At 36.4% G+C, this 26931-nt stretch overlaps 2 protein-coding genes across 2 annotated transcripts in view; one reads left to right on the top strand and one right to left on the bottom strand.

Annotated features, from left to right (window-relative positions):
• Positions 1-22071, top strand: part of CHODL (chondrolectin) — a 69085-nt gene extending 47014 nt beyond the window's left edge. Inside the window, exon 6 of the mRNA XM_055279338.2 lies at positions 21525-22071. Coding sequence (XP_055135313.1) covers positions 21525-21588 — 64 coding nt within the window. The 3' untranslated portion in view covers positions 21589-22071. The remainder of the gene's footprint in view (positions 1-21524) is intronic.
• The window catches only part of TMPRSS15 (transmembrane serine protease 15), a 136198-nt gene that overhangs the window by 19340 nt on the left and 89927 nt on the right, over positions 1-26931 (bottom strand). Inside the window, exons 19-21 of the mRNA XM_055279329.2 lie at positions 15135-15230; positions 11977-12026; positions 11649-11823 (exon numbers count right to left, since the gene is read on the bottom strand). Coding sequence (XP_055135304.1) covers positions 11649-11823; positions 11977-12026; positions 15135-15230 — 321 coding nt within the window. The remainder of the gene's footprint in view (positions 1-11648; positions 11824-11976; positions 12027-15134; positions 15231-26931) is intronic.

Below are 26931 nucleotides of genomic sequence, written 5' to 3'. Positions count from 1 at the left end.
CAATGAGCGTCCACACATTCAGTAAAGCATCCACTGACAACCACATTGCATTAAAACTTGAAGAAATACACCTAAGCGCTCTGTAGCAGCAAAATACTACTTGGTGCCAAGTGCAATACCAAGAACTTTCGTATCTCTTCATTTAATCCTCATCATAATTTTACAATCAGAACAAACTAGGCACTGATTATCTAAATGGTAGGAGGTGACTTTAATTGGCGCTGTCTGACTTTAGAGCCTGCACTTACACCAGTGACTGGGGTGCCTCATACAGCTCTGAGTGGGGTGCCGTGGGAGGGATTGAGAACTAGAAGGAAGGACTGGAGATGTGGGGGGCAAGAGGGAGAGCTAAGCTCTGCTGTTGCTTTTCCTGGGCCCAGGTAGGGGAAGTTGTCTCTGTCGCTAGTGGTTGGTGGCGTCTCCTTAAGTGGCTTAGAGACTGGGCCAGGAGGTCATTATGGTGCCGTAGAGGCTTCACAAGAGGGCTTCTTGCTTTCTCTTCTCCAGGTCAGAGGAATCTGTACTTCAGCCGTGCTTGGCATCTTGATAATTTCAGACAGCACCCCACTTCCACTGTACCCTGGGATTCCCGTGTCTACTTTAGCCTATGTAGGGAGAGTGAACAGAGCCACATCTCTTCCCTGGTGTTCTATTTCTGAACTTCTTTCTCTATCACATGTTAAGTATATTTCCTGAAGCTCAAATGGTCAGTTCTCACTTGAGTAGCCTGCTTGTTAAGACTGACAGGTAACAAGTAGTTACTTTATTTTAAAAATTGTATGATTTTTTTTACTCAACATTTACCTCACACATTCACTTAATATTTACAAAAAATTAATCTTACAATTACTATACCGTATGTTTCGTATTTGGCATTTTATTAAATTTATTTACACATCATATATTCTGTTATATTCATATAACCAATGTATTATAATAGCATTTATAATTTATAGTGTATGTATATAAATTATCTATATAAATAATATTACCTATATTAATGAACTAACTATTAACATTTGCTCAGTGTATGAGATCATTATATGTAAGTTGGAGTTAACAGAGGACATGTCATTATTAAAAATTATAGGATTGTCTCCTCAGATGTTTTCTACATATTTTGTCTTCAGAATTTTTCATATAGAAGTTCAGAGAGGTGTATGCAGTTTATTTGCTATAGATTTAAATAAATGTTAAATTAAGGTATTTCAGAGAAAGAGCATCTAAACTCCCAAATTCTTCTCTTTTGTAAATACTATACTTTATCTGAGAACTAACCAACATACTTACTGATATGAGAGAGCTTGTAGGTAATACATAGTTTAGTAATCAACATTTCCTTTCATTATTTTAAAGACTTGAGTAGAAAACCAATATATGAACCAGGAACTGTGCAGATTAAATATACACGCTTCAAGCTACTCATCTAATTTAATACAATTTACAACAATATTAATGTGACACATTCTTGATAATTTCCAAAATTGTTTATTGTGCCACATAGAAAATAGCCTGTTTCCTGTTTTTATTGCTTCAATGTCTATGAGCAGCACCATGGATAGGAACAATTCCGCCACCATGTATCATTTACGTCTTTCTTTCAAAGAGAAACGTTGCCCCACAAACCTTTCTGTCATGCACTTAACTTCCCCACCACAAAACCAACACTAGCACGAGCACCACCAGTACTACTCCATCTAGCAGTAATTTTAGAGTTTTCCTCAGTGGAAAATGACTAGAGAATACAGAGCTTACAGCCAATAGTTCTTAAGTTCTATGAGCCACTTGAGGAAGTTTCTAAAACCTTAGATTTCTAGTTTCCATTTCCAGAAATTCTGATTTGGAAAGTTGGAGTGGCACTCAACAATCTGTAGTTTGTAATCACTGTTTGTTGGGATATTGAGCAATGCAGAAACCTTCCTAGCTTTTTTATATACCCAAATCTGAGGGGTAGGGGAAGACAGCCTTCAGAAAAATCATTTTAGATGAAGAGATGGGACTTTTTATGTTTTTAAAATCTGGTCTCAAAGCATCTCCTTTCTAGTAAAGGAAGGAAGAGCTACAGGACAGAACATAGATGGGCATAGGAGAAGGTGAGAACCACCTTGAACAGGAAATCCCCAATCTAGTAGAGGATAAAGATGGCAAAGATAGGGCATCTTTAGATAGAAATTGGCTGAATTTACTTTGCGAGGCTGAGTCAGGTGGATCACCTGAGGTCAGGAGTTTGAGACTGGCCTGGCCAACATGGTGAAACCCCATCTCTACTAAAAATACAAAAATTAGCCAGGCGTGGTGGTGCATGTCTGTAATCCCAGCTACTCGGGAGGCTGGGGCAGGAGAATTGCTTGAACCCCGGAGGCAGAGGTTCCAGGGAGCCAAAATTGTGCCATTGCACTCCAGCCTGGGTGACAAGAGCGAAACTCTGCCCCCACCCCCCCCCCCAAAAAAAAAAACAGAAGTTGGCTGAATTTTTGCTGCATTTCACCATCTGTCCTGCACAAGCAAGACATTTATCACAGTAGCAAGAGAAAGAGAAGCACAGCAGGTTGGAGAGGGCAGAAAAACATACACTCCTGGTCTCTGTAACCCCAAAGATGCTTCTTTGAAAAAAAGATGCTTTTTTCCCATTTCCTGAGGTGCAGAAGCAGTACCAGATAAGATGAACTAGTGGTACCCCAGATGTATGTGGCTATGTGCTGATGTGAAAATAACTTCACCACTCTAGGCATCAGGATGTCCATTTGTAAGTGGGAATTTCAGTGCAGTAGAAAGCCAATATGGTAAGACAACTATGACAGAGCATCACAATGGGCTGAAAGGAAAGGAAAATCAATGGAAATCCAAAACTGTAAATTAAAACCTTTTTCCTGTTTTACTGTTACTAAAGGTGGCACAACAGCAACCTCAACAACTTTGCACCATGCCAACACTGATGTTTACACCCAGCACAGCATTTTTGATCTCTGTTTTTATTCTCCTCTGAATATAACGAGGATTCCTATATGGCTAGCCAATTCTAATATTTAAGGCAACTGAAAATTAGAATGCTTCTAAAATATAGTGTTGTTGCCAGAGAATAAGAAAGTTTTCAAGAACATCGGGCAATTCTGAAAGTACAAAGAAGCCAGATTAAATGAAATAACACTGGCCAAGTTTTAGCAAGGTGATTCTAATGTAATGATCATTACAATTACCCTAGTTAAAAGAAAAGAGTTGTTTATGAAAGGCCATGTGTCTGCCATGAAACTCAAAAGAGAAAAGCTAACAGGTGCAAAAGGTGGTTTTATTATAAAAGGAGGGTAGACAACAAGAATATGTTTAATTTTTCTTCCTTTTCATCAGTAAGGACAAGAGTTTCATATATGTGAATATTTTTATTTAAGTAGAAATCTGTTTTTAAAATATGGGCATATGCTTATTTGTGTAAGTGTAAGAAACAGAAGTAAGTACAGGAAACCAGAAATAGGCCAAACGCTTCTGAGCATAATTTTACTTGGTAGATTATTCCTGAAACTTAAGGAATCATCTTTGAACTCTTTTCTTCACTTGACTTCCAGGATTCACCATGCACTTGTGATTTTCCTTTCATTTCACTCTCTGTTCTTCCTCAGTCTTTTTCTTCCCCCAGGTCTTTTTTGTTCATCTTGAACTCTAAATTTTAGAATATCCCAGGGGTCTGCCTTCGGCCTTCTCTTTTATATCTACACTGGCTTCATACATAATCTTATCCAAGTCATTATTTTAAATACCGACAATATACTGAAAACTTCTAAATTTGTCTAGATTTGTATGTCCCTAGGCTGACGTCATTGGCTGATACCAACTTGGATGTCTAATAGATAGTCCCAAGCTTAATATATAAAAAATCAGAACTCTCACTCTCTTTCCAATCCAATTTCTTCCTGCTTTCCTCGTCTCAGTAAATTATATCAACACTCACCCCATTCTCTTTTCCTTACTCCATATCTGTGATCATTAATAAATGCAGATGACTCTAACCATAAGAACTTACTAAAGAGATCCAGCCACTTCCTCAGCTTCTTCAGCTATGGTCCTAACTGGTCTCCCTGATTTCACGTTTACTCCTCCCAGCAGTCCCATCTTCACACATTAGCCTGATTGGATAATGTCACTCTTTGGTCCTCCAAATGGTCCCTCATCCTGTTTACCTATTTAGCCTCCTGAGACCTCTCCCGGGCTCGATCCATAGTCTCATCACTGCCACTCTGCCAATCCCCTTCTGGGCAACAGCAGCAGGGCTTCTTGAGGTGTCTGGAGTAAGTCTACCTCACTTCTACCCCAGAGCATCACAGTTTGCTGTTACCTTCCAAGAAATTTGTATAACATTCTCCTTCATTTCTTTAGATTTTCCTTCCATTTTCAATTAGTCTGCGAAGCTTTCTCCAACCACTGTATCGAAAACAACCTTCTTGGTCTTATCATACTTTCTGTTCTACAACTTTTCTTTACTGCATGTATCACTGCTAAAGTATTTATTTAAATGTTTTTCAGGCTTAACATGTCATATAAACCTTATCAGAGGAAAGATTTTGTTAGTCTGTACAGCACTATCATCCCCAAACTTAGAAAAATACTTAGCACAGGATAAGTGCTCAGCAAATGTCATCTGATTGAATGGATATATAAAAAACAGTAAGCAATCCAAGAGCAGGAAGGAATGAATATTACCAGTGGTTCCTCATAACAGCCATTTAAAGGGCAGAGTTGCGTATCAATCCACATCATTTCACTCTGTTCTTCCCCAGTCTTCTCCCACCCCACCCAGCTCTTTTTTCTTTTTAATGTTTAGAGTCTCAAACTCTAAATATTAAAATATTCCTTCTTTGTGCAACAAGTGGTTATGCAAAATAACTAAGAAAAAAGGTGGCTCAACAATGGGATCCAAAATGATGAATTAATTATTAAAGTAGAGGTGACTTCAGAGATATGATAGAAACTTTTAGGAAATAAAATTTCTGAGTGCACTAATAATTATAAAGATACCTGCCAAAGAGACATATGTTATTAAAATAGTGGTAATAGAATGGTGTCAAGGAAATGGATTGCACGATATGGGTCAAGAGAGACTTACAGGAAACATAATTTTACAGGGAAACACAAGATTGGAAGTTGATACAATCTCTAATAAAGACATAAATCTAAAAAGTCTTAGTGATACAGTAAGATAATATTAACTTTTAAGAAGATGACTAGCACTCAAACTTGAAATATTTTGGAAAAGGATCCAAGACCTAAGCTCTAACCAAAGTCAATATTACTAACCTACCCCTGAAATCTCTACTGTCTATAACTACTTATCAAAGAACTAAGAATAGAACTACCATTTGATCTAGTAATCCCACTGCTAAGAATCTATTCAAAGGAAAAGAAATCAGTATATCAAAAAGATACCTGCATTTGTATGTTTATAACAGCACTATTCACAATAGAAAAGACACTGAATCAACATAAGTGTTCATCAACAGATGACTGGATAAAGAAATGTGGTATATATATGCAATGAAATACTATTCAGCCAGGAGAAAGAATAAAATCATGTCTTTTGCAGCAACATGAGTGGAACTGGAGGCCATTATATTAAGTGAAACAACTCAGATGCAGAAAGACAAATTTCAAATATTCCCTCTTACAAGTGGGAGCCAAATAATGTATAGTGGACATAAGATAGATCAGAGAGAGTTAGAAGGATGGTGCTGTGGGAGGTGGGTGGATATTAAGAAATTAATAGGTAGAGTGTACGTTATTCAGGTGATGGATCCCCTAAAAGCCCTGACTTCATCACTATGCAATCCACCCATGTAACAAAATTACACTTGTACCCCATATATTTACACAAATAACATTTAAAAGAGAAGTCTCTATTGTCCTAAGAAAATGCTCTTTTTTTTTTTTTTTTTTTTTTTTGTAGGGACGGAGTGTTGTGTTGCTCTGTCTCCCAGGCTGGAGTACAGTGGTGCAATCTCGGCTCACCACAACCTTCACCTCCTGGGTTCAAGCAATTCTCCTGCCTCAGCCTCCCGAGTAGCTGGGACTACAGGCACGTGCTGCCACACCTGGCTAATTTCTTTTGTATTTTAGTAGAGATGGGGTTTCACCGTGTTGTCCAGGCTGGTCTCAAACTCCTGAGCTCAGGCCTACCTCGGCCTCCCAAAGTGCTAGGATTACAAGTGTGAGCCACCGCGCCCGGCCACTCTTCCTCTTTTTTATCTACAAATATTACCATAATCTTAAAATGATATTATAGTATTTCTGCAATCTGAAGAACATTATATATTACAAGCCTAACTCCCTAGAGCGATTAGGTAGATAAACAGAAAAATAAAACTAATTATATGTATATTTTAGGATAGGTTTAAGTAGAAATTAAGTATTTAAAAATTATTGAATTGATGTATGTTCTGTGTTCTGCTTAAAGCATGAGGCACTCAAAGAAATCCAAATTTTAAATTGTAGTTACGGTATCAATTAAGTAATGTTATTTTATTACAAACGCTTAACTGTTTAAAAAGTTGATTTTCAAAGTTTTATTAGTTATATCAGTTTAATAAATGGAGTACTAAATAAATTATAAGTAGGCCAGGCACAGTGACTCACACCTTTAATCCCAGCACTTTGGGAGGCTGAGGTGGGCGGATCACCTGAGGTTGGGCTTTCAAGACCAGCCTGACCAACACGGAGAAACCCCATCTCTACTAAAAATGCAAAATTAGCTGGATGTGGTGGTGCATGCCTGTAATCCAGCCACTTGGGAGGCTGAGGCAGGAGAATCGCTTGAATCCGTGAGGCGGAGGTTGTGGTGAGCCGAGATCGTGCCATTGTACTCCAGCCTGGGCAACGAGTGAAACTCTGTCTCAATAAATAAATAAATAAAGTATAATTAGTAGTCTGTATTTCTCACCATGCCCCAAATACCTCATATATGAAATTATTTATTTCAGGAGTGTTAACACATATTTTAAGGAATTTTTTCAATAAAATCGGGTAATCCCTGTGATGTCTCTGGTCTGCTCTGAAAAGCTAAATTAAAGAATGAGATATTGGCAAGAGGCTCCCTGTCACTAATTTCATCTTTAATAGATGTCTGTTCAGTGACTGTGATCCAGACTGTAAATCTATGTATGATAGCCCACCCACGTGACTCCCTATTTGCTTCTGGAAGCTGGGATGTGAGTGACTAGAAAGAGGTAATGGAGAAACTTTTTGGGTGATTGGAATATTTTATATCTTCAGAGGAATGTCAGTTTAACAGGTGCATGCATTTAAAAAATGCATCAATTTGTATACTTAAGTTTATGCATTTTCCTATATGTCAGCAGGAAAAAAGAATGGAAAACAAATATGAAACCCTGGTTGATGAGTATGCTTTATGCAGTAGTGTGAGTTAGCAATTCTCAAACTCCTTTTTGTGTTCCAGGCTTTCCAGACTTCAGCAAATACATCAATAGCTTGTGGATAATAGGAACAATGCTTTTTAGTATTGGAATCAAGATGTAAAAATACAGAAGAAGACAAGATTAGGATTTACCCTGTAGTATTCTATTTGAGTTGGAGTCATTGTTTTGAGTTTATATTTATAGGTAGAGCTTTGTTCATTGTATAGTTTTAGGAACAGGACACAACAACAGTAGCCGTAAGCACACAAGATCATGTTTACCAAAATACAGAAATAACTGAAATTAGTTAAATAGAAATAAGGTTTCTTACAGAAAAGTTGACTTCAAGGCTAGGATAGAAAACACACAAGATTAACCTGGAACATCTTATTTTGACAGAAAATAAAAGAAGTTCTTGAAGAGTAGGACTATATTAAGGCTGATAAAGGAGCAAGCTTGAGGGTTTTTTTTTTTTTTTTCAAATAGAAGAATTTTTCTACCTAATAACTGACCTGTATTCAAAAATATTAAAAACAAGAAATACAGAAAGGGGCTACTCTACACTAAAGGAGATGAAAAAAGTATAGCATCCAGATGCAATACACTATCCTGAACTGGTTCTAACATGGCAAACATACAAACAAAATAAGGAGCATGTTTGTGACAATTAATTAGGATTGTATTTCATTAATGTTAAATTTCCATGATTTACTGTGATTCTGTAGGAAGTATCCTGTTTTTAGTAAAAATACTCTGAGTACATAAGAGTATAAAAATACATCTAACCTACTACGAACTTGTTCAGAAAAAAAAGTCTCTTGACTTAGAAAGAGATGATAACAAAATATACAGAGGAAAATGTAAGCAATTGGTGAGTATGAGTAAAGGTATAAAGAGCTCTTTGTACTACTTTTGCAATTTTTATGCATGTTTGAAATTATATCAATATAAAAATTTCAGAAAATAAATACGCTGAATATCTGTTGTGCAAGACTTGGCGTCTTCTTTCATAGAGCTTTCCTATGCGGGAACTATAACACAATCAACATTTTATTGCACATTTTTGCATGAATGGCGGTAGGTAAAAGCATTGCAGCATCTTATTGTTGTCCTGACAAGCAAGATCGATATCCTTATGAACTTCCTACAGATGAGGAAACTGAAACTTAGAGATACTAAGTTGCTTGTCCATAATCACATATGTGATTTGTTGTTTATACAGGATTAAAATCCTCTCCTTTGGTTTAAAGTCAAACTTACCCTTTAAACCACAGGAAGGTTGGCCCACACTTTTCCAAATCCTTCTTTTAAGGTTGTAAAAGGACAACACCGCGATAGAGAAATCGAACAGGCGCAGGGTTATTTAGAATCACTCAGGAGAACTTAGCCTGAGGAATGCAAATGAAGTGTTGATGATAAGATTAAACAGAAGAGCTGTTCAATTAAACCATTTAACCACCTGCAGGTTAAAACACCTGGAACAGGTTTACACTGAGGGCAATCCACTTGTGTAGCATGAGTTTAATAACTTGCTTGATCTGAGTTATTCTTTTTATTAGGAATTAAGCTTTCCATAGCACAATTAGGCTTTTAAAGAGACAGATAAGAGCCAATATTAACATACTGATAAAACAGTTTTTGATTAAACTATCTAAAACAATATCAGAAACTTTCTTTGTTAGAGACATGAAGTAGAAAGCAAGAAAACTCTTACGCACTAGAGAAAAAAAATAATTCCATTGAATGCCTAAGGAGAGTAAAATGCATGGTTGGTAAGGATAATTTTGAATTCATCAGAATTCTAGTACAACTTACCTTTGCTTGTGCTTAAGTTGAAACTGAAAAGACATTCGATTGTCCTATGTGATTGTGTGAGAGAAGCAGGAGCCTAGGAGAGCCAAAGTAATGCCATTTGCAGTTCAGCCCCATCTTGAGACTAACAAGACACATTCCTTGCTGGTCATGACCCATAGTCATAAAATGTTTATTGTTGGGGAAGCAGCCTAAAGATACCTACAAGGACACATTCCTACAATGGAAAGTCCAAATGTATCAACACCCATAACAACATATGCTTTCAAGATAATTATGCTTTGATGTACTTACACACTGCAATGTCAAGTATTGTTTTCTCTAAATCAATGGAATAATAAATTTTGTCAAGGTTACTCTCATGTAGACACAGCCTAGTTTAGTCTTTACATAGACAAGACCCCCATAGAAGAAAAACTTAAAGACAGGGTGTTCCTTCTCTTGCTTTCTAAGGATGCCCTACTTTGTGACTCAGAAGCTTTCAATAAATGATCTTTTTGCACTGCTCTCTGCGACTGGCCTTGAATTCCTTCCTGTGTGAGCTCCAAGAATCCTCTCTTGGTGCCTGGATCTGGACTCCTTTTCTCTGGTAACAATTGGACATGTGTTTATACTAGGTAAAACTGCCTTTCTATTTTCTACACATATTTGTTGTTTGGAAAGCTATGAAATTGGTATCATTGACCTATTAGAAGTACATCTGTAAAATAGATAATTGAAAGACATCACTAATATTACTGCGAGCCTGATTGACGTCTAGACAGCATATGTTTGACAAGAACATTAAACAGGAATTTGCCAAATTCAAGTTTTATATAGCAAGGTTGCTAACTAACTTATTAAGATCTACCTATGTGCAACAGAAAACACTGACTCTTTAGCTAAAACTAGCTTTAATTTGCATCACAGTTAGGATACAGATGTTACCCTATCCGTGACATGTCCGACGCAAACAATATGTGTAAAGATTAAAGCCATGTTTAGAAGGGGATGGAAAAACTGTCTCTACAGACGCTTGTTATAGTATGAAACTAAGTTACAATATGATTATTAGGAGGCAGCAAAGTCAAGAGGGTGCACTTTAGTTATGGGAGAGGCTGTAATTTAGTCTCTAGGATGTAACACTCAATGGATAGAATCAGAGAGAGCTTTAGATGTAGATGGGATGGTGCTGTCGGTAGCTCCTTTGGAGACCAGCTATTTGGCAAACCTGAGATCTAGTTGAGGGTCCTTTTTCTCCAAAGTCCTGGGATTATGCTTTTGAGTCTACTTTCACTCTGATATAATGGGTATTTAGGCATAAGTGCAATCTGTTAATGTTCATTTTGCCTGGCTTTCCCTATCTCCTTTAAAAATTTCACAATCTCTGTGTCTGACAGTTCGTCTTTATTTACCCAAGGACCTTAAATATCTATGTGGGTAAGGAAAGTTGAGTCTTGTAACCTGATTAACTACGGCTGCCTCGTCCATGCCTGGTTCTTTCCTGGTCCATGCCTGGTTCTTTCTAACATGGTTCTTTCCTCAGAGGTTCTGGATGCTGGCTACAGAGAGGCTTACTCTAATCCTCATGAGTAAGGTCATTCACTGGACACCTCACTGACACAGGGACAGGAGATGAGTCCTAGATCAAGCTCATGCATATTCTATGAGGAAGCTCCCTTTCTTCCTGACCGAATTCAGAACCATGTGACTACCTAGAGAGGTGGCATTTTTCACGTGGAAGAGGAGAATGAACATGTTCTTGGGCCCAGGATCATTTAGTTTTTCTTCCTTTACTCCCACCCCCTTCCATCCACCCTGTTCTCTCCTCTAGGACTGCAAAATAAATGTCAAAATTCAACATGTATCTTGTCCTATTATAGTATAAAACAGAGTCAGATATGGTTGATATTAGTTCTAAATTTCAGTTAATAGGTAGCAATCAAAATAGATCTGACTTAAGAACTAAGTACTTTTATCTTAATTCACAACAAAGTGCTTATCCATGAACTTCCAGAGCACAGTATAATTGTAATTTGAGGGCTACCTAAGCATACTTTCTGATATTGACAATTTGCTAGCAATAAATATTGGACAAATTGAATGGTAACCAGTACGATTTATACAATAAATACTAATTTCACACTCTTAAAAATGCTTAGCTTTTGAATTGGCAAAAGTTTCCATTTTTATGTATGTAAAAGTGTAGAAAGATTGAATGATGTAATATCTAATGTAGAAGAATTAATATTCATATCTAATGCAGAATAATTTTTTAAAATTTAACTATCTCTATTTTCATACATGACATTAATGGGAAAATAATTGGAATGTTTATAATGTCATAAACAGCAGGATTTCCCTGGTGGAATGGTTTTGTGAGGCTGCATGAAATGGGATGCTCGGCAGTGTCTGCTGTGGTGACCTAGTTTGGGAAAGGACACTTGACATCACACTCACCCATACACGCAGTGTGCGGCGGACACCAGCCAGTCACTGCTGACGAGAGATGCACCGCAGAGCAGTCGGCCGCCATAATACAGACCCACAAGCCAGGGCCAGGCCCCCTCTTTGGCATTACTTCCTCCAACAATCTTTGGGGTGATGTCTTGAGCCACCAGTTTTTTTCCACAAGCTATTAAAATAATTGGAGAAAGAGCATCTATTTCATTTTTGTCATTTCTTCTGATGGTGAAAATTGAGTGGTAACAAAATAACTTCAGGTGACAAACTATTCAGAATTTTAAACAGAATGCTTGAAGTGGGATATGACAACATATTTACTTACATTTATGGTTACACTGTAACCGAATCAAGGAATCCTGTAAACACTGTTGACTGTAATAGAAGAACAATCATATTTTTAAAATTATGCATTTAATATTTTAAAGTCAAACATCATGTAGGTTATCCTACTTTTGCTTTAGTAAAATGGACATCTTAATGTCTCATATATGAAATGTAGGGAGACTGAATTGTAAGCTGAAGAAGCCCCAGTTTAATGTCAAATAGAGGTGAGTTTGCATCCTTATTCTACCATTTCTATATGACTTCAGGGAAGTCGCTCGATACCCCTGAGACCCAGTTTCTTCTTCCATAAAATGGGGGTAATAATACTTTATTGGAGTGTTGTGAGAATAAAAAGCAATATTTTCAATAAAACTATTACAGGGCCTTATACACAATGAAATTCCATAAATGATAGATATTGTTATTTTACTTGAACCGACATTGGTTTTCATCATTCTATAACACAGAGCATGCCTCAGTATTGCCAATCCGGCAACTATTCCATGCCCAACACTGTGTATGAGGCTGTGTGCTTCATTCAGGGGATTGAATGATGAATGCATCACAGGTGCTGCTTTCAAGGAAGGCAGACACGTAACAAGCACATATAAAAGAAAGCATAGGCATAAATTACTGAAAACTCATCACCTGCTTAGAAATTTAAATACCAACTTTTTTCAGTGTCAAGAATTCCATTTTAAACAAAAACTAAGCAAATTTGTTTTACAATGCATTCTACTTAACAGCCACTAGAGATCAGTATAACACAAGAAATTAAAGTACTTGCTCCCACTAGTTCCAAATGCAACCAGCTGCAGATATCGGCTACATTAAAACAGACACATTATACATGCAGATATACAAACAATTGTAATGACTTACATTTATATACTTAGCTACAGCTAATTGTGCATGCTGTTTAGGTCTTTTAAAATGCAACGTAAATAAGACCTTAAGATCCATATGTCTGATCAAAGCAATTCAGTGTTTCAGGAAAATATGTGATACAGTTTATTTGAAATCATATGTATCCATATTGAATGACTGGCATATTATTTATAATACAGAATTATTTTAGTTGAAATATAAGGAGGTCTATCTTTTTAGTAACTAGTGTACATGCATGTATATCAATCTAGATATATTGACATGTGTTTATAACACCCCAAGGAAGTCTCAATTAACTCCCCTTTTTTTTCACCGTGTGGTGGGAGATGGTGGTCTGAGTCTTGCATTTATCTCACAATAGATTAAAGAATCAGAATGGGACGGGAACGGTGGCTCACTCACGCCTGTAATTCCAGCACTTTGGGAGGCTGAGGCGGGCGGATCACGAGGTCAGGAGATCGAGACCATCCTGGCTAACACGGTGAAACCCCGTCTGTACTAAAAATACACAAAAATTAGCCAGGCGTGGTGGCGGGTGCCTGTAGCCCCAGCTACTTGGGAGGCTGAGGCAGGAGAATGGTGGGAACTTGGGAGGTGGAGCTTGCAGTGAGCTGAGATCACGCCACTGCACTCAGCCTGGGTGACAGAGCGAGACTCCGTCTCAAAAAAAAAGGAAAAAAAGAAAAGAATCAGAATATAGGTCAGTAGATTTTTATAGTTGGCTGAATCATTTTCCCTGACATCCTCTTCTTTTACTTATTTTTTATTACAACCACTAGCGCAAGGGCATTTTCAAAAACACCAGTTTTCATAGGGATACAAACATAATCATCTATTGCAACAAATAATAAATGCATAAATAAATTAACCAAATAAATAAATAAATGAACATATGTCTGATTTTCTGCCAACCCAATATAATGTGGCTAATTAAGGAAGGGATTAAGGACATTTAATTAACTGGCTTGTTGATGTGATGAAAGGTTAAAATATGTCTGTAAATGATGTCTCTTTCAAATAGCACACACATACATTATAATAGTGACATCAATGGAAAATGATACTGGCATTTCATTGATAAGCATAGAATAAGCTAGTTCTGATCTCAAGCATGCGTATAATTAACATAAATGATTTTAAATAATTTTTTTCTTACAAATTTTTAAATGCCTTTAAGACATGAAAAGAAGAAATTCTCAATGTTCAAACTGCTTCAGGATCTATATGGTAATATAAATTTAGACATGCCTTATAGGAAAGGAAATCTAGAAGCCTGCTTTCTCATTTGCAGATGCTTTGCTTCATATCCGATGAGACTCATAATATCAGTCAAGGCCCAGCAAACATTGATATAAAACATTCAACTGCAAAGTTCTTTTTTTGGTACTCAAAATTCTCCTTTACCATTTTTATTTTTTTACTGGTTAAGCTCACAGAAATGGTAACTTTTCATGAAAAACCGAATAATTATCTAATTTCATTTTTTACCATTAAACAAAATATACCAGCAAAGCATCTTAAATCCTCATTTGTAGTTATGGCTTCTAGCAGTTATGGCTTCTAGCAGTTACATTCTTCCCACCTACAGCTGTTCTTTAATGGGACTGTAAAATTCAGAAGCCAATTTCAACAAAAATTACTATTAACATCCAAATAGGAGAAATGACTTAATCTAAGCTAAAACAGATCTTTGAATACAGGAAAGATGCTGCTTTTTAATACCTTAGTAAGGCTATAAAAGTAAACCTAATGTTAAAAAGTAAAAGAGAATATGTAGACACGATGAAAGGTCTAGACTTCTTCATTTAATATTCATGATCTATTTGCCAAGGAAGAGAAAAGAATATCAGGATTTTCCCCTCTTCTCTTTTAGTGGTAGCTAATTGGTGCTGCCTCCTTTAGTCTGATCAACACTGGACCTGTTTTATCCCAGTTCTCACAATTTCTTTCCATTTGATTTAATTGTTTATTAATCTGAGGCTAAGGATAAAAAAGGGTATAAAATTAAAACATGTCAAATCCCTATGAGTGTGCCAGAAATTTACATACAGAATATTTCTTTTGACCATCTTATATATATTAGGGTTAGAAAATGTTATCAGATATTAAATAGACACTGTTTGAGATCACTTAAATAATAATATAAGTCAAATAACTTCCAAGATTACATGACCAGTATGTAATAGCATTAAAATCTGACTGGCTTCAACAATCTATCTTCTTCCATGTCTATGTACAACTAGTCTAAGAACAGATTTAGGGACCCACCTGGGTGTTAGGATTAAGTGGCCATCAGGTGCTGTGTTTAATTTGACAAATGGTCCACCATCAGTAGAGAAGATCGGCATTGATGAGTTTCCACTCCTAGAGGAATAAGAAAAAAGCATACAGACAAAACAAAAGCATAAAAAGACCATAAGCTAGACTTTCAGTTCCTTAATGCTGTGGACATTAAAACAAATTATGGGATTCCAGCCAAAAAAATTAACGTTTTAATATAAAACTTCAAGTGTTTTCCTATCTAAAGGATGATGCAAATCAGTAGAATTACCCATAATCACATGAGATGTAATTTTAACTTTAATGTAATATCTTTAGTCTTTGTTTGCATTCTTACATTTTACAAAGTTAAATCATTACATATATCACTTAGTTACCTGGTTTTATAAATGTGATTTTTTCTATGTTGTCAAATAGTTTCCATAAAAACCGCTTTGAATGACAATTTCCCAGCATTGCTGCACTGTAATTTATTAAGCTTTTCTCCTGTTGTATAGCTCATCTTTTTTTTAGCTCATCTTTTTAAAAGTGCATGTAGAGAACAACATAGACAGAGACTATCTTCAGTGTTTACTTTTGCTTTGTTCTTGATATTTCATTCAATTCAAAGGCTAACAAGCCCTAATTTAAAGGAAGTTATGTGATTGCACTAAAAGAGAGACTGCAGCCTTGGCCTGCAAGTGTCAGTTGGCGAGGCACCACAGGGTGGAGAGACACCTCTGTGTGATCAAAGACATTTAGGCCCCTAGGCTTTCTTTTCCCTGAAAACCTGTAATTCCCGTGCTCTCAACTGTGAGCTCTAATTGAAGATTTAATTATCCTGACACTTTTTTAGGCTTAGCTGGAGACTTTTAGCTTTTAATTCTTAATCTTGTTTCTTGCCTTTTATTTCAGATTTTAATCATCATATAAAAATATGCCTTTGGGCTGGGTACATCCTGATTTCTGCTCTCTTCCACCGGTGAGCAGGGAGATGATGTGGTTCTGCCTTTTGGAGTGCTGTGATGGACCCACCCATTGCCTCTTTAAAAGAAGCCCCAGTGTCTTTCCCAGGCTATTGCCAACACTGACCCTTTTCTGTCTGTTTCCAGGGAACTTCCAAGTAACATTCAAAGCTTTTCTGAAGGGGAACATCACACACCGGGGCCTGTTGTGGGGTGGGGGGAAGGGGAGAGGGATAGCATCTGGAGATATACTTAATGTTAAATGACCAGTTACTGGGTGCAGCACACCAACATGGCACATGTATACATATGTAACTAACTTGCACGTTGTGCACATGTACCCTAAAACGTAAAGTATAATAACAAATAAAAGCATCATATATATAAAAAAAGAAGATACGAAATATTTAGAAGGTGGTTCTTCTCTCTTTTAAAGTGTTTGTTTAGTAACTTTCATCTACTGAACATAGAGCTGGGACAATAGATGTCTATTTAATGTTCCAGAATTAAATCTTGCACTTTTATTTTGTAAACGATAAAAGTAACTGAAACACACAAAGCCATTACCATTCTTTAATAAAGCCTGAAATGGATTTACCAAAGGAAAGATGAGCCTTGAAATTCCTATTGTTAGAGATTGTGCTATTCCACCAAGTGGGCAGAAGGAAAATCTCATTTAAATATTTATATATTAAAAAGTGAGGAAACAACAGGTGCTGGAGAGGATGTGGAGAAATAGGAACACTTTTACACTGTTGGTGGGACTGTAAACTAGTTCAACCATTGTGGAAGTCAGTGTGGTGATTCCTCAGGGATCTAGAACTAGAAATACCATTTGATCCAGCCATCCCATTACTGGGTATATACCCAAAGGATTATAAATCATGCTGCTATAAAGACACATGCACACGTATGTTTATTGTGGCACTATTCACAATAGCAAAGACTTGGAACCAACCCAAATGTCCAACAATGATCAACTGGCTTAAGAAAATGTGGCACATATACACCATGGAATACTATGCAGCCATAAAAAATGATGAGTTCGTGTCCTTTGTAGGGACATGGATGAAACTGGAAACCATCATTCTCAGCAAACTATTGCAAGGACAAAAAACCAAACACTGCATGTTCTCACTCATAGGTGGGAACTGAACAACGAGAACACATGGACACAGGAAGGGGGACATCACACTCTGGGGACTGTTGTGGGGTGGGGGGAGGGGGGAGGGACAGCATTAGGAGATATGCCTAATGCTAAATGACGAGTTAGTGGGTGCAGCACACCAACATGGCACATGGATACATATGTAACAAACCTGCACATTGTGCACATGAACCCTAAAACTTAAAGTATGATAATAATAAAATAAAATTAAATAAATATTTATATAAAATGTATTTGCTATGGCTTAGAAAACAAAACAGGTATGAAGATGTCAAAGGGTAGCTGAGAATGTAGAAAGTCTGGAACGCTCCAGATCATGAAGAGCTTCACAGATGCAGAACAGTTGTATTTAAGGACTCACACATTTAAAGCAGACCGAATGTAGATAAAAACAGATGTTAGAGGACCTTGAATTTCACCATTCTTGCAGGTTTTGGTAGAAATCCTCACAGTAATCTGAGCTTTCAAAAATATCAAGGGATGCCATTTCAAATTAAAGAGGCTTTAGTTGTGTTTTGCTGTCTGCAGGCTCTGGAAACGTCATTGGAATTAGTTAATTAGTGAACATCATTGCTGCCAAAGTTGGTTGGTTGGGAGAGTCATTCTCCAACCTCTCTTCTAGACATCTCTCTTCTTTTCTTGTGTTTGATCATTTCTAGTTTCATTTCTAGTTTCCTCATTCAGCTGAATGCCTGCCATGTGTTGAACATTCTTCTAGGTAGTTTTCCATGTTCCTGACTCCCCATGACACATTCTCAAAGTGATGCTCTCTCCAGACAAGCAGCATCATCCTCAGGAGAGAACATAGGTCCAAAGGCAAATTCTCCACCCTCTCTCGAGGCTGACTTAGCCAGTAGTCTTAGGTCTGCTCTAGGGTAGGGTCCAGCTATCTGTATTTCACCAAGCCCTCCAGGTGATCCTGGTGCCTGCTATAGTCAGGAAATCATGTTATCGCCAAATATGACATCTTTTTCTGCTACTGGCACGAGGCTCTGCTTTTTGACATACAAAGTGACGTCTAGTTACCCAATAATCTGTTTTAAGGCATTCATGTCTAAATGAGGAAACATTTCGAAAGGTATATCACTAAAAATAGATGTTAGAGGCGTGGATTTTAGACTCCTCACTTATCTATAGCTATCCTTTTCCCCTGTCCCTTGGATATCTCTTTTAAGACAGAGCCTGAAGGGATACATTTCTTTTTCTTTCTTGCCTGCTTGCCTGCTTTCTCTTTCTTCTTTCTTTCTTTCTTTTCTTTCTTCTTTTCTTCTTTCTTCTTTCTTTCTTTCTTTTTCTTTTTTTCCCTTCCTCCCTCCCTCCCTTCCTTCTTGCCTTCCTGCTTTCTTTCCTTCTGTCTTTCTCTCTCTCTTTTTTTTTTTTTGATACTCTGTTGCCTAGGCTGGAGTGCAGTGGCTCAAGCTCAACTCACTGCCACCTCTGCCTCCCAGATTTAAGTGATTGTCCCGACTCAGCCTCCCTAGTAGCTGGGACTGTAGGCGTGTGCCACCACACCTGGCTAATTTTTTTGTATTTTTAGTAGAGAGGGTGTTCCACTATGTTGGCCAGGCTAGTCGTGAACTCCTGACCTCAAGTAATCCACCGGCCTTGGCCTCCCAAAGTGCTGGGATTACAGGCGTGAGCCACCGCACCTGGCCAGATACATTAATTTCTCTGGAAATTCACACCAAAATTTGGAGAAAAACTAAATTGAACAAGTATTTAAAAATTTTTTATAAATATTTTTTAAGCAAGCCTATTTATTACACATCGACTTCTGGTGTGCATTCAGATAGGATTAACAGCGATTTTTTTAAAAACATGCCTATTCTAGAAGGAAAGACGACTAGATCCAAATTTTTAAGAATAATGGGCATTCAGTAGATGCCAGTTGTTCCACCCTGAGATTTTCAAGTGCTGGTCCATGGTGGCACTTTCACTATCCAGCAGAGAAAATTGGAGACACATATACACGTGGATAAAAGATGTGTAATCTTACTTTCTAAGATGATCTTTTCAACATTTTCAGTCTCAAATTTAACACGAGAAAACAAATATAAATATGTCATCTTGGGTTATTTAGAGTAGTTGAACAAAATACTCCTTCAAAAATAGTTACAAAATTATCACATAATTAAATTTTTATACTAAATATTGTTACCAGCAGCATAAGAGTAGGGTATAGGGCCCTCAGTTCATACAAATATTTTTCCAGATGTCAGTTCTACATGTTAAATTTGGGATTTGTGATGGACTACCTGCATTTCAAATCCTGCCAAGTCAAACTCATTCTTTTTCTGACTAAACACAATTTATTTCTTTGTATGCACAGTAAACAGATTAAAAAGTAGCAGAAGTTTACAACAAACTATTCCTTATTTTAAGAAATCATGAGGCAACAAATATACATTAAAAATCTTCTTGACAGAATAAAAGATTACCCTATGTGAATTCACCATTTACTTTTGAAAGACAAAAATCTCAGAACTACTAAAAAATTGAATTCAGAGGAAATGCATTATATTAAGTTCTGTATTTTAAGCATGCACCTGAGGCTGTTACTGCCTCAGTTTTCTTTTCTTGCAAGGAAATTAGTTGTTGATTTTTAGAGAGGCACTCTGTGAAGATTAAAACTGGACTATACATTTTCTAAATCTTTAAAATGTTCCACATTTGCAGATTTAGGTAACTTCATTACACATTCACATAGCTATTTGAAATCAGAAGTTTAGTATCACATGGAAACTCCATATAGCATTACCTTGTTGACATACTAATGCCTCCCGGAAACCAATTTCTAAGCTTTTATTGCCATTTTTATGGGTTATATAACCTCAAAGAGCTCTCCTTACTTTAGGAAAACTTTATTCCATGTGAGAAAAGAAGCATATAGATGCAACCATTATTATTTTTGAGGTCATAGATGGAGTATAAAAAGATACTTATAGAAGAATTCTAGGGAGGAAAAAAGGATGTCTCAAGGATACTTGCATGGTATTAAATCTTCTGCCTCTCTTCTTAGGCTCTGCCTAGGTTTCTTCTCTTTTGTCTCACTTCTCAGGCTGAATTTGCTGTGATAAGAATTCTTCCCTGGAGCAGGAGCTTAGGCAGGGATGTTTTAAGGCCTTTGGACACACTCAAGCTAAAAAGAATAATAATGCATGCTGCAAATACTGCAGCTAGGCACTGTAGCTCATTTCACACCCCAAAAGGTTCAAGTAATGAATAGAGCCAGGTGGGATTTGCCTGAAAAGGCTTTTGGAGAAGGACGATTGTTTCTTTTCAGATTGGAGGGAAAGAAGGGGATTGATTTAGCAGGACAGAAGGCAGGGGGGACCATTTGTATAGGCAGGGGCTTGGTGGATAGAAGAGATTCGATGGCAAATCATCCCACTAGGAGAGTAAAGGCATGTGGGCAGGTAGGCAGAAATGCCATTTCTGAGCTAGACACATTTCAGCTACAATTATTTAACTATGTATTGCATTTATAGCAATACACCTAGCACACACCTAGCCCAGTGATAGCTCTTAGCAAACAGGTAAGTTTAATTAATTTTAGATTTTCTGACTTCCACCGTTAAGAGTTGGTGGCATTTACTCAGAAGTAAAGAAATGTCAATAAAAACAATTATCTTAACCTAATCCATTTCTACTTTTGTGCAAGCTACTGTATTAAGAGCAAGAGATAAATTGATGGGTTAGTCTGGTAGCTATTCTCTGTTATCTTACAGATGTAATGGTGTTACAAAGGAAAGAAACTGCTGGTACCTCCTTCCTACCAAAAATATGTCTGAGAGAAGTGATACTTCCAGGAGATTGTCAAAGACGCAGGATCTCTTCACAGGCAACATCTTGGAAACTTTGGGCAATGTGAACCACTTTAACATTATTTCCTTAGCTGCTGCTGCTGTTGGAGTTCCTTTTGTTTGTTTGGAGTAGAAGGCATATGACACACACCTCTACATTTCTTATTAAGTTTTCTCAGTGCATTATCACTTTCTAAGTACATATGAGTGAAATTTCCTTTAGAATTTAGTGTCCTTTAGAACTTGCCATCCCTGTGGAACTGTTGGCATTTATCTTATTTCGTCAGGAAAATTACATGGTTTTTAACGTTTTCCTTTTTGCCTGGGTCTCCAGGAATCTCAGACATAAGTGTTAGTAATGACACTGACCTTTCATGTTTTGTAGATTTCCTGTTTATTTCTTTGGATCTTATTTTTCTGTAGTATTCTATTAACCTTACTGCATATGTTCTTTGTTATATAGACCTCAGTTCCTTTTTGGAGAAGAGATAATGGAAGAAAATCATGGAGGAAAAAAGAAAGAATAGAAGCACATGAGGAAAGAAGAAAGAAAATGAAGAAAGGAGAAAAAGGAAGGAAAAATTAAAAGGGGGGGAAACGGAATATTATTTCATTGGATTTTATCGATTTTATTCAAAAATTGTTCTTCATCTCATAGAATATATAGCATTAATTACAAGTTGAGCAGTTGGAAGCACTTTTTAGAATAAAACCAGAATGAATAAGGAAGATTTTGTTATAAACTTCATAGGGCTAAGGTTTTCTGTCCTTACCTATTTCTGTTTTAGAATATAGAAACCTCGTCTTTTGCAAAAAACAGGATCTAAGGAAATGATAAAGGACATTGCCTTGGGGGAAAACATAGTCTCTTGTTTTTATATAACAAAATAAATACCTATACATTACAGATAATTTTTGGCAAATGATTTGTAATTGTGCCAAAATATAAAAGAGATGTTCTCCCTCTTTTGTGTGTGTAATTATATTCTTAGTAAAAGTTCCTGACAACAAAGAATCTGTTTGGTGACAAAATACATATTAAGAAGTGTAAGCCAAAATAGGAGTGAAAGACAAAGAAGATTCTCCCTGAATGGTGGTGGTGCAAAGAAATGACATTTCACAAAAGTCTCTTGATTTCCAATAAAATATTTTCAAATACTTAGTAGGAGAAAGGAGGAATAATGTTTTTCCAAGTAAGAAATAATACCAGTCTGTGGGTGGTGAAAACCTTGCTATGGATATTTTTCACTCTGTTGATGATATCCTTCTCATATTTCTGATGCAGGTTTTAAAAAATTCTCCACTTGATTTCATCTATGTCAGGGGTGGTGGGGGTATGGGGTGGTTCTAACAAAGTCAAAGTATGCTAGGACAAGCTAAGAAATGTCCTGGATTAAGTCAGATGATTCTCAATAGGGTGTTTAAAACCTAGTACAGTAGAAAAAAGTTGTTTGACGTGTGTGTGTGTGTGTATCTTTGTTTTGTTTTTATTACCAGGTGAAATCAAGCTGTCAAAGTTTGGGGATGCTTTGTATAACTTCTATGTTGTTTCCTACTGAAATGAGTATATGAAGGATCATGCGTGTCTTGACTACTCTTGTCAGAATGACCTCGGGCTTTTAAAGAACTAAGACCTCTGGGTCTCACTCCATCCAGGTTCCTTCACCTCTTTGGAATCCATGGAAGTTCATGATAACAGGTAGGAGGTTTGTAGTTGGGAAAGAAATAATTACATCTTTATTTTTACTGACTTTAATCTCTTCTTCTGTTACAAATGTAGGTGAGGAACCACAAAATTATTAGCAACATCTATAATATGGTCACCAAAACAAACTGCAGATATATTCATATCATATTGCAGTTGCTAGATACATATAAAATATCATTTATGTTCACCTTTGATATTACAGTGGCCATTAGAACCACCAGTATATCTTATTAAATGTTAATAAAGAAATATATATTTCCATGGATTTAAAAATTTTCGATAATTATTTTTAATGCAATAAATTTCCTTTGTAGTTCTGTGTGCTTTAGCTTATATACTTAAAAATACTCTTTTGTGTGTGTAATTATATTCTTATTAATTTCCAGGCAACAAAGTCTCACTTGGGTGACAAAATACATATTAAAAAGTGTAAGCTGAAGTAGGAGCAACAGACAAAGAAGATTCTCCAAATTAAGTTTCCCCAGACTGACAAAGGTACCTATGACACATAAACAAAGGTTCAGAGCATTTACCCTAGGTGGTGGTTCTCAACTCTAGAATGCATCTGAATTACCTGAAGGGCTTATTAAATCACAGATTGCTGGGCCTTACTCTAGACTTTTGGGTTCAGTAGGCCCGAGGTAGGATTCCAGGATTTGAATTTCTATAAATTTATCCCAGGTGATTCCATGCTGGGATGGAATTTGGTCCTAAAACCACACATTGAGATCCACTGACCTAGACCATTCTGAATCTAAGAGTCTGAGGCTGAGACTAGGTGATTCTTATGTATAACCAGGCTGTACCTTCAAGAGCTGATGTAACTGTTGTATTACAAGTCAGCGGTACACCTATTGTCACTCCCTTGCCCAGAGCAGACATAATTATCTTATCACTGTGCTTTCCCCCACGCTGCTAGATATTAAACCTATTAAGTATTAATGTTTAAAAGTATCAAATTATGGTAGTTTGCTATTAATGATTTGCTCTTTAATTATTTTCCATTAATGCATTTCTAATTTTAAAATGGAGAAAACATCAGAGTTATAATTTGTGCTTCAAGTAAATGATGGATTTTGTAGTTAAGTCAATTAAACCAAATTAAAATAAGATTTTTTCCACCATCTTGCCCAAAGCTTTTCTCACCCACCCCACCACAGTAACATAGCTAAGAATAAAAGTACCTTCTGTGCTGAAGTTGAAAATCAAAAAATTTTAAAAATGTAAAATATTATTTATTTCTGTGTAAAGTTAGGAAATTAAGTAAAAATCATCTAAAGCCAAAGGTTACATTTTTTTTTTTTTTTTTACTGTTCCCATATCTGTGTTGTTGTTTTGTGTCCTGAGTTGTAATAAGTCAAGGTTTTCCCCACATACTTGAAAATTTGGAGACATTGGCAGAAAATATGAACAAGGGCAGAAGCACCCTGTGTCTACCACCTAATTAAACTAGGATGAAACATAGGTTCTATTTCCAGTGTTCCAGAACTCAGTGCTAAGTTGTATAAACAAATTCATTGTGGTGGTTACATCAGAATTTAAATGATTATGCTCTATGTTTTTGACAGGCTTATTGAAAAACATTTTAATCTCTTCCCCCAGTATTTTCAAAACACCGCTGCAATGGAGGAACCCTGGGGTCATTCCATTTCTTATTAGCATTTGAGAATGTAAGGCTCAATTTGATGTTCCTGATATTTAGAAGAATCTTGGACAGGACTAATATGGGATTTAAAAATTAACACCAGTTCCTCATAGGCCACCTTATATATTAGAACATAAATAACTAACTCCACTTTTGAGATATTAGCATTTCCTGAATTCTGTAAAGTTTTACAGAAATGATGATTTTTTTCTAGATTTTAATGATTTAGCAGGGTAAATCAGCTATATCATTTATATATCGGGTTACTAACAGGGAAATGCTATTTGCTGGGAAATACCATTAAAAAAAAAAAAAACTACCCTAAGTTTTTTTAACCTTTATTGTTGCATCCGTATAAAATGTTTTCTTTCATACTTTGATCAAAGACATGAAAATGTTATTCAAGGTACTTTTTACTTATGCATATAATGAATGGTAGGAAATGAAAATGTTTAATATAAAAAAAGGAAAGGCTAATGAAATAGGCCTCACAGGATTTACTAGAATCTGAGAGGAACTGCATTTTGTACCCTATCTGCGTAAATAATCTTGAGAGACTACAGTGGCTTTTTAATAAATTGACTACCAAATTACTTTCTACTGCAGCAAACACACATCATTTTAAACTCACTAAGTTTTCTTTCAGTTACCATGCACCAGTCTAGGCAAATTCTCATTAAGGATATAACTTTCTTTCAATTACTACAGCACTATGGAGACTATTTAATAAGCACAGGCTCAAAGATTAAAGTCTTTGCAGAGATTACCTGACTCATTTCTAAAGAAAGCAAGCACCTGACCTTCATCAAAAATATTGTATCTAAGGCAGTGGGATGTACTACTCGTGTTACATACACCAAAAAATCTGGTTATTTGTCTCTGTATCTGGTTAGAGGGACTATGATTCATGGGAAATGGGATCAGTGAACTAGAGAGTACAATCTGGCTGGGAAAACCACGTAAGTAAATAGAACAGAGCTGTGTGTTATCCACTCAGCTCAGACCATTTTCTGGAAAGCCTTCCTTGACATGCCTTTATTGACTTAAGTTCTGCTACAGCACATTGCATTTATCATATTATATTGTAATTATCTATTTATGTGTCTGTCATCACCACATAAGCATGTAAAGCCATGTCTTATTTATTCATGGAACAGACACAATATCATCACCCGTGCTTAGATTTCTGATCCAGGAATAATAATAATATATTTACATTATATACTGTTAAAATGTAATAAAGATGTATGTTTCCTTCCAATGCATTGGAAGGAATGTAAATGTAGGTATCCACATTTTGCTATCACCCAACTAACATGTTTCATTCAAATTCATTGAAAAAAACTTTTGTCAAAGTAAAGTGTTGATCATTTTGACCTCTGTGAATAACTCGTCTTAACCCAATACATCCTCCAGGAAACAATGTAGTTAAAATTCACAAACCACAATGGAAAGAACTCCTCTTTTTATAATCACATGGTCATCTTTGAAAGGTGATGAATTGAGACACAAATATCCTGGGCAGGGAAAGCCCAGTCATCTGGGGCACTCAGGTGCATCAATTGTGGAAGCAAGGTCAAGTCCCCAATCTCCTTAGCTTAATCTTTAGAAACTAAGTTCCTGAGTCTATACAGCAGCTCCTGAGCAATTGAAGCTAACAGCTTCCTAGGACCTTACCTCTTTGAAGTCACTATTGAATTAAAATTAGTGTTTAAAGTAGGAACTTGGAAGGAATGCCACTTACCCAGTTCTTTACTTGAAATGGAAATAAACAACTGTCAGTTTCTGGGTTTTGTTGACTCTTTATCAAAAAAAACATTGTTTCTCCTACAACTTGCCTTCTTCCAAGACTTTATGTCTGAAAGCTCCCCATGTTTAAAGAGTTTTTGTTAAAGTTTATAATGTAGAATAAAAAGAATTACACACACACACACACACACACATTTAAAGTACAGGAAGACTCTAATATGCATAAACCAAATCGATTTTTTAATATATACTATTTATAGAAAATATGCTCAATAAAAGTAGGAATAGAAAGAAATTACAAAAGAACGTGGTTTGACCCCATTTTATAAAAAGTTTAAAAGTACATATATGAACAAAGATCTAGAAAACTATACACTGAGATGATTTTTTTTTTAAAGTTCTGGGACACATGTGCAGAATGTGCAGGTTTGTTACATAGGTATACATGTGCCATGGTGGTTTGCTGCACCCATCTACCCATCATCTACATTAGACATTTCTCCTAATGCTGTCCCTCCCCTAGTCCCCCACCCACTGACAGGCCCTGGTGTGTGACGTTCCCCACCCTGTGTCCATGTGTTCTCATTGTTCAACTCCCACTTATGAGTGAGAATATGCAGTGTTTGGTTTTCTGTTCCTGTGTTAGTTTGCTGAGAATTATGGTTTTCCAGCTTCATCCATATACCTGCAAAGGACGTGAACTTATCCTTTTTTATTGCTGCATAGTATTCCATGGTGTATATGTGCTACATTTTCTTTATCCAGTCT

The sequence above is a fragment of the Symphalangus syndactylus genome, chromosome 5 (assembly GCF_028878055.3).
Source record: "Symphalangus syndactylus isolate Jambi chromosome 5, NHGRI_mSymSyn1-v2.1_pri, whole genome shotgun sequence".
In the NCBI taxonomy this organism is placed as follows: domain Eukaryota; kingdom Metazoa; phylum Chordata; class Mammalia; order Primates; family Hylobatidae; genus Symphalangus; species Symphalangus syndactylus.
This window is presented reverse-complemented; position numbering and strand designations above follow the sequence as displayed.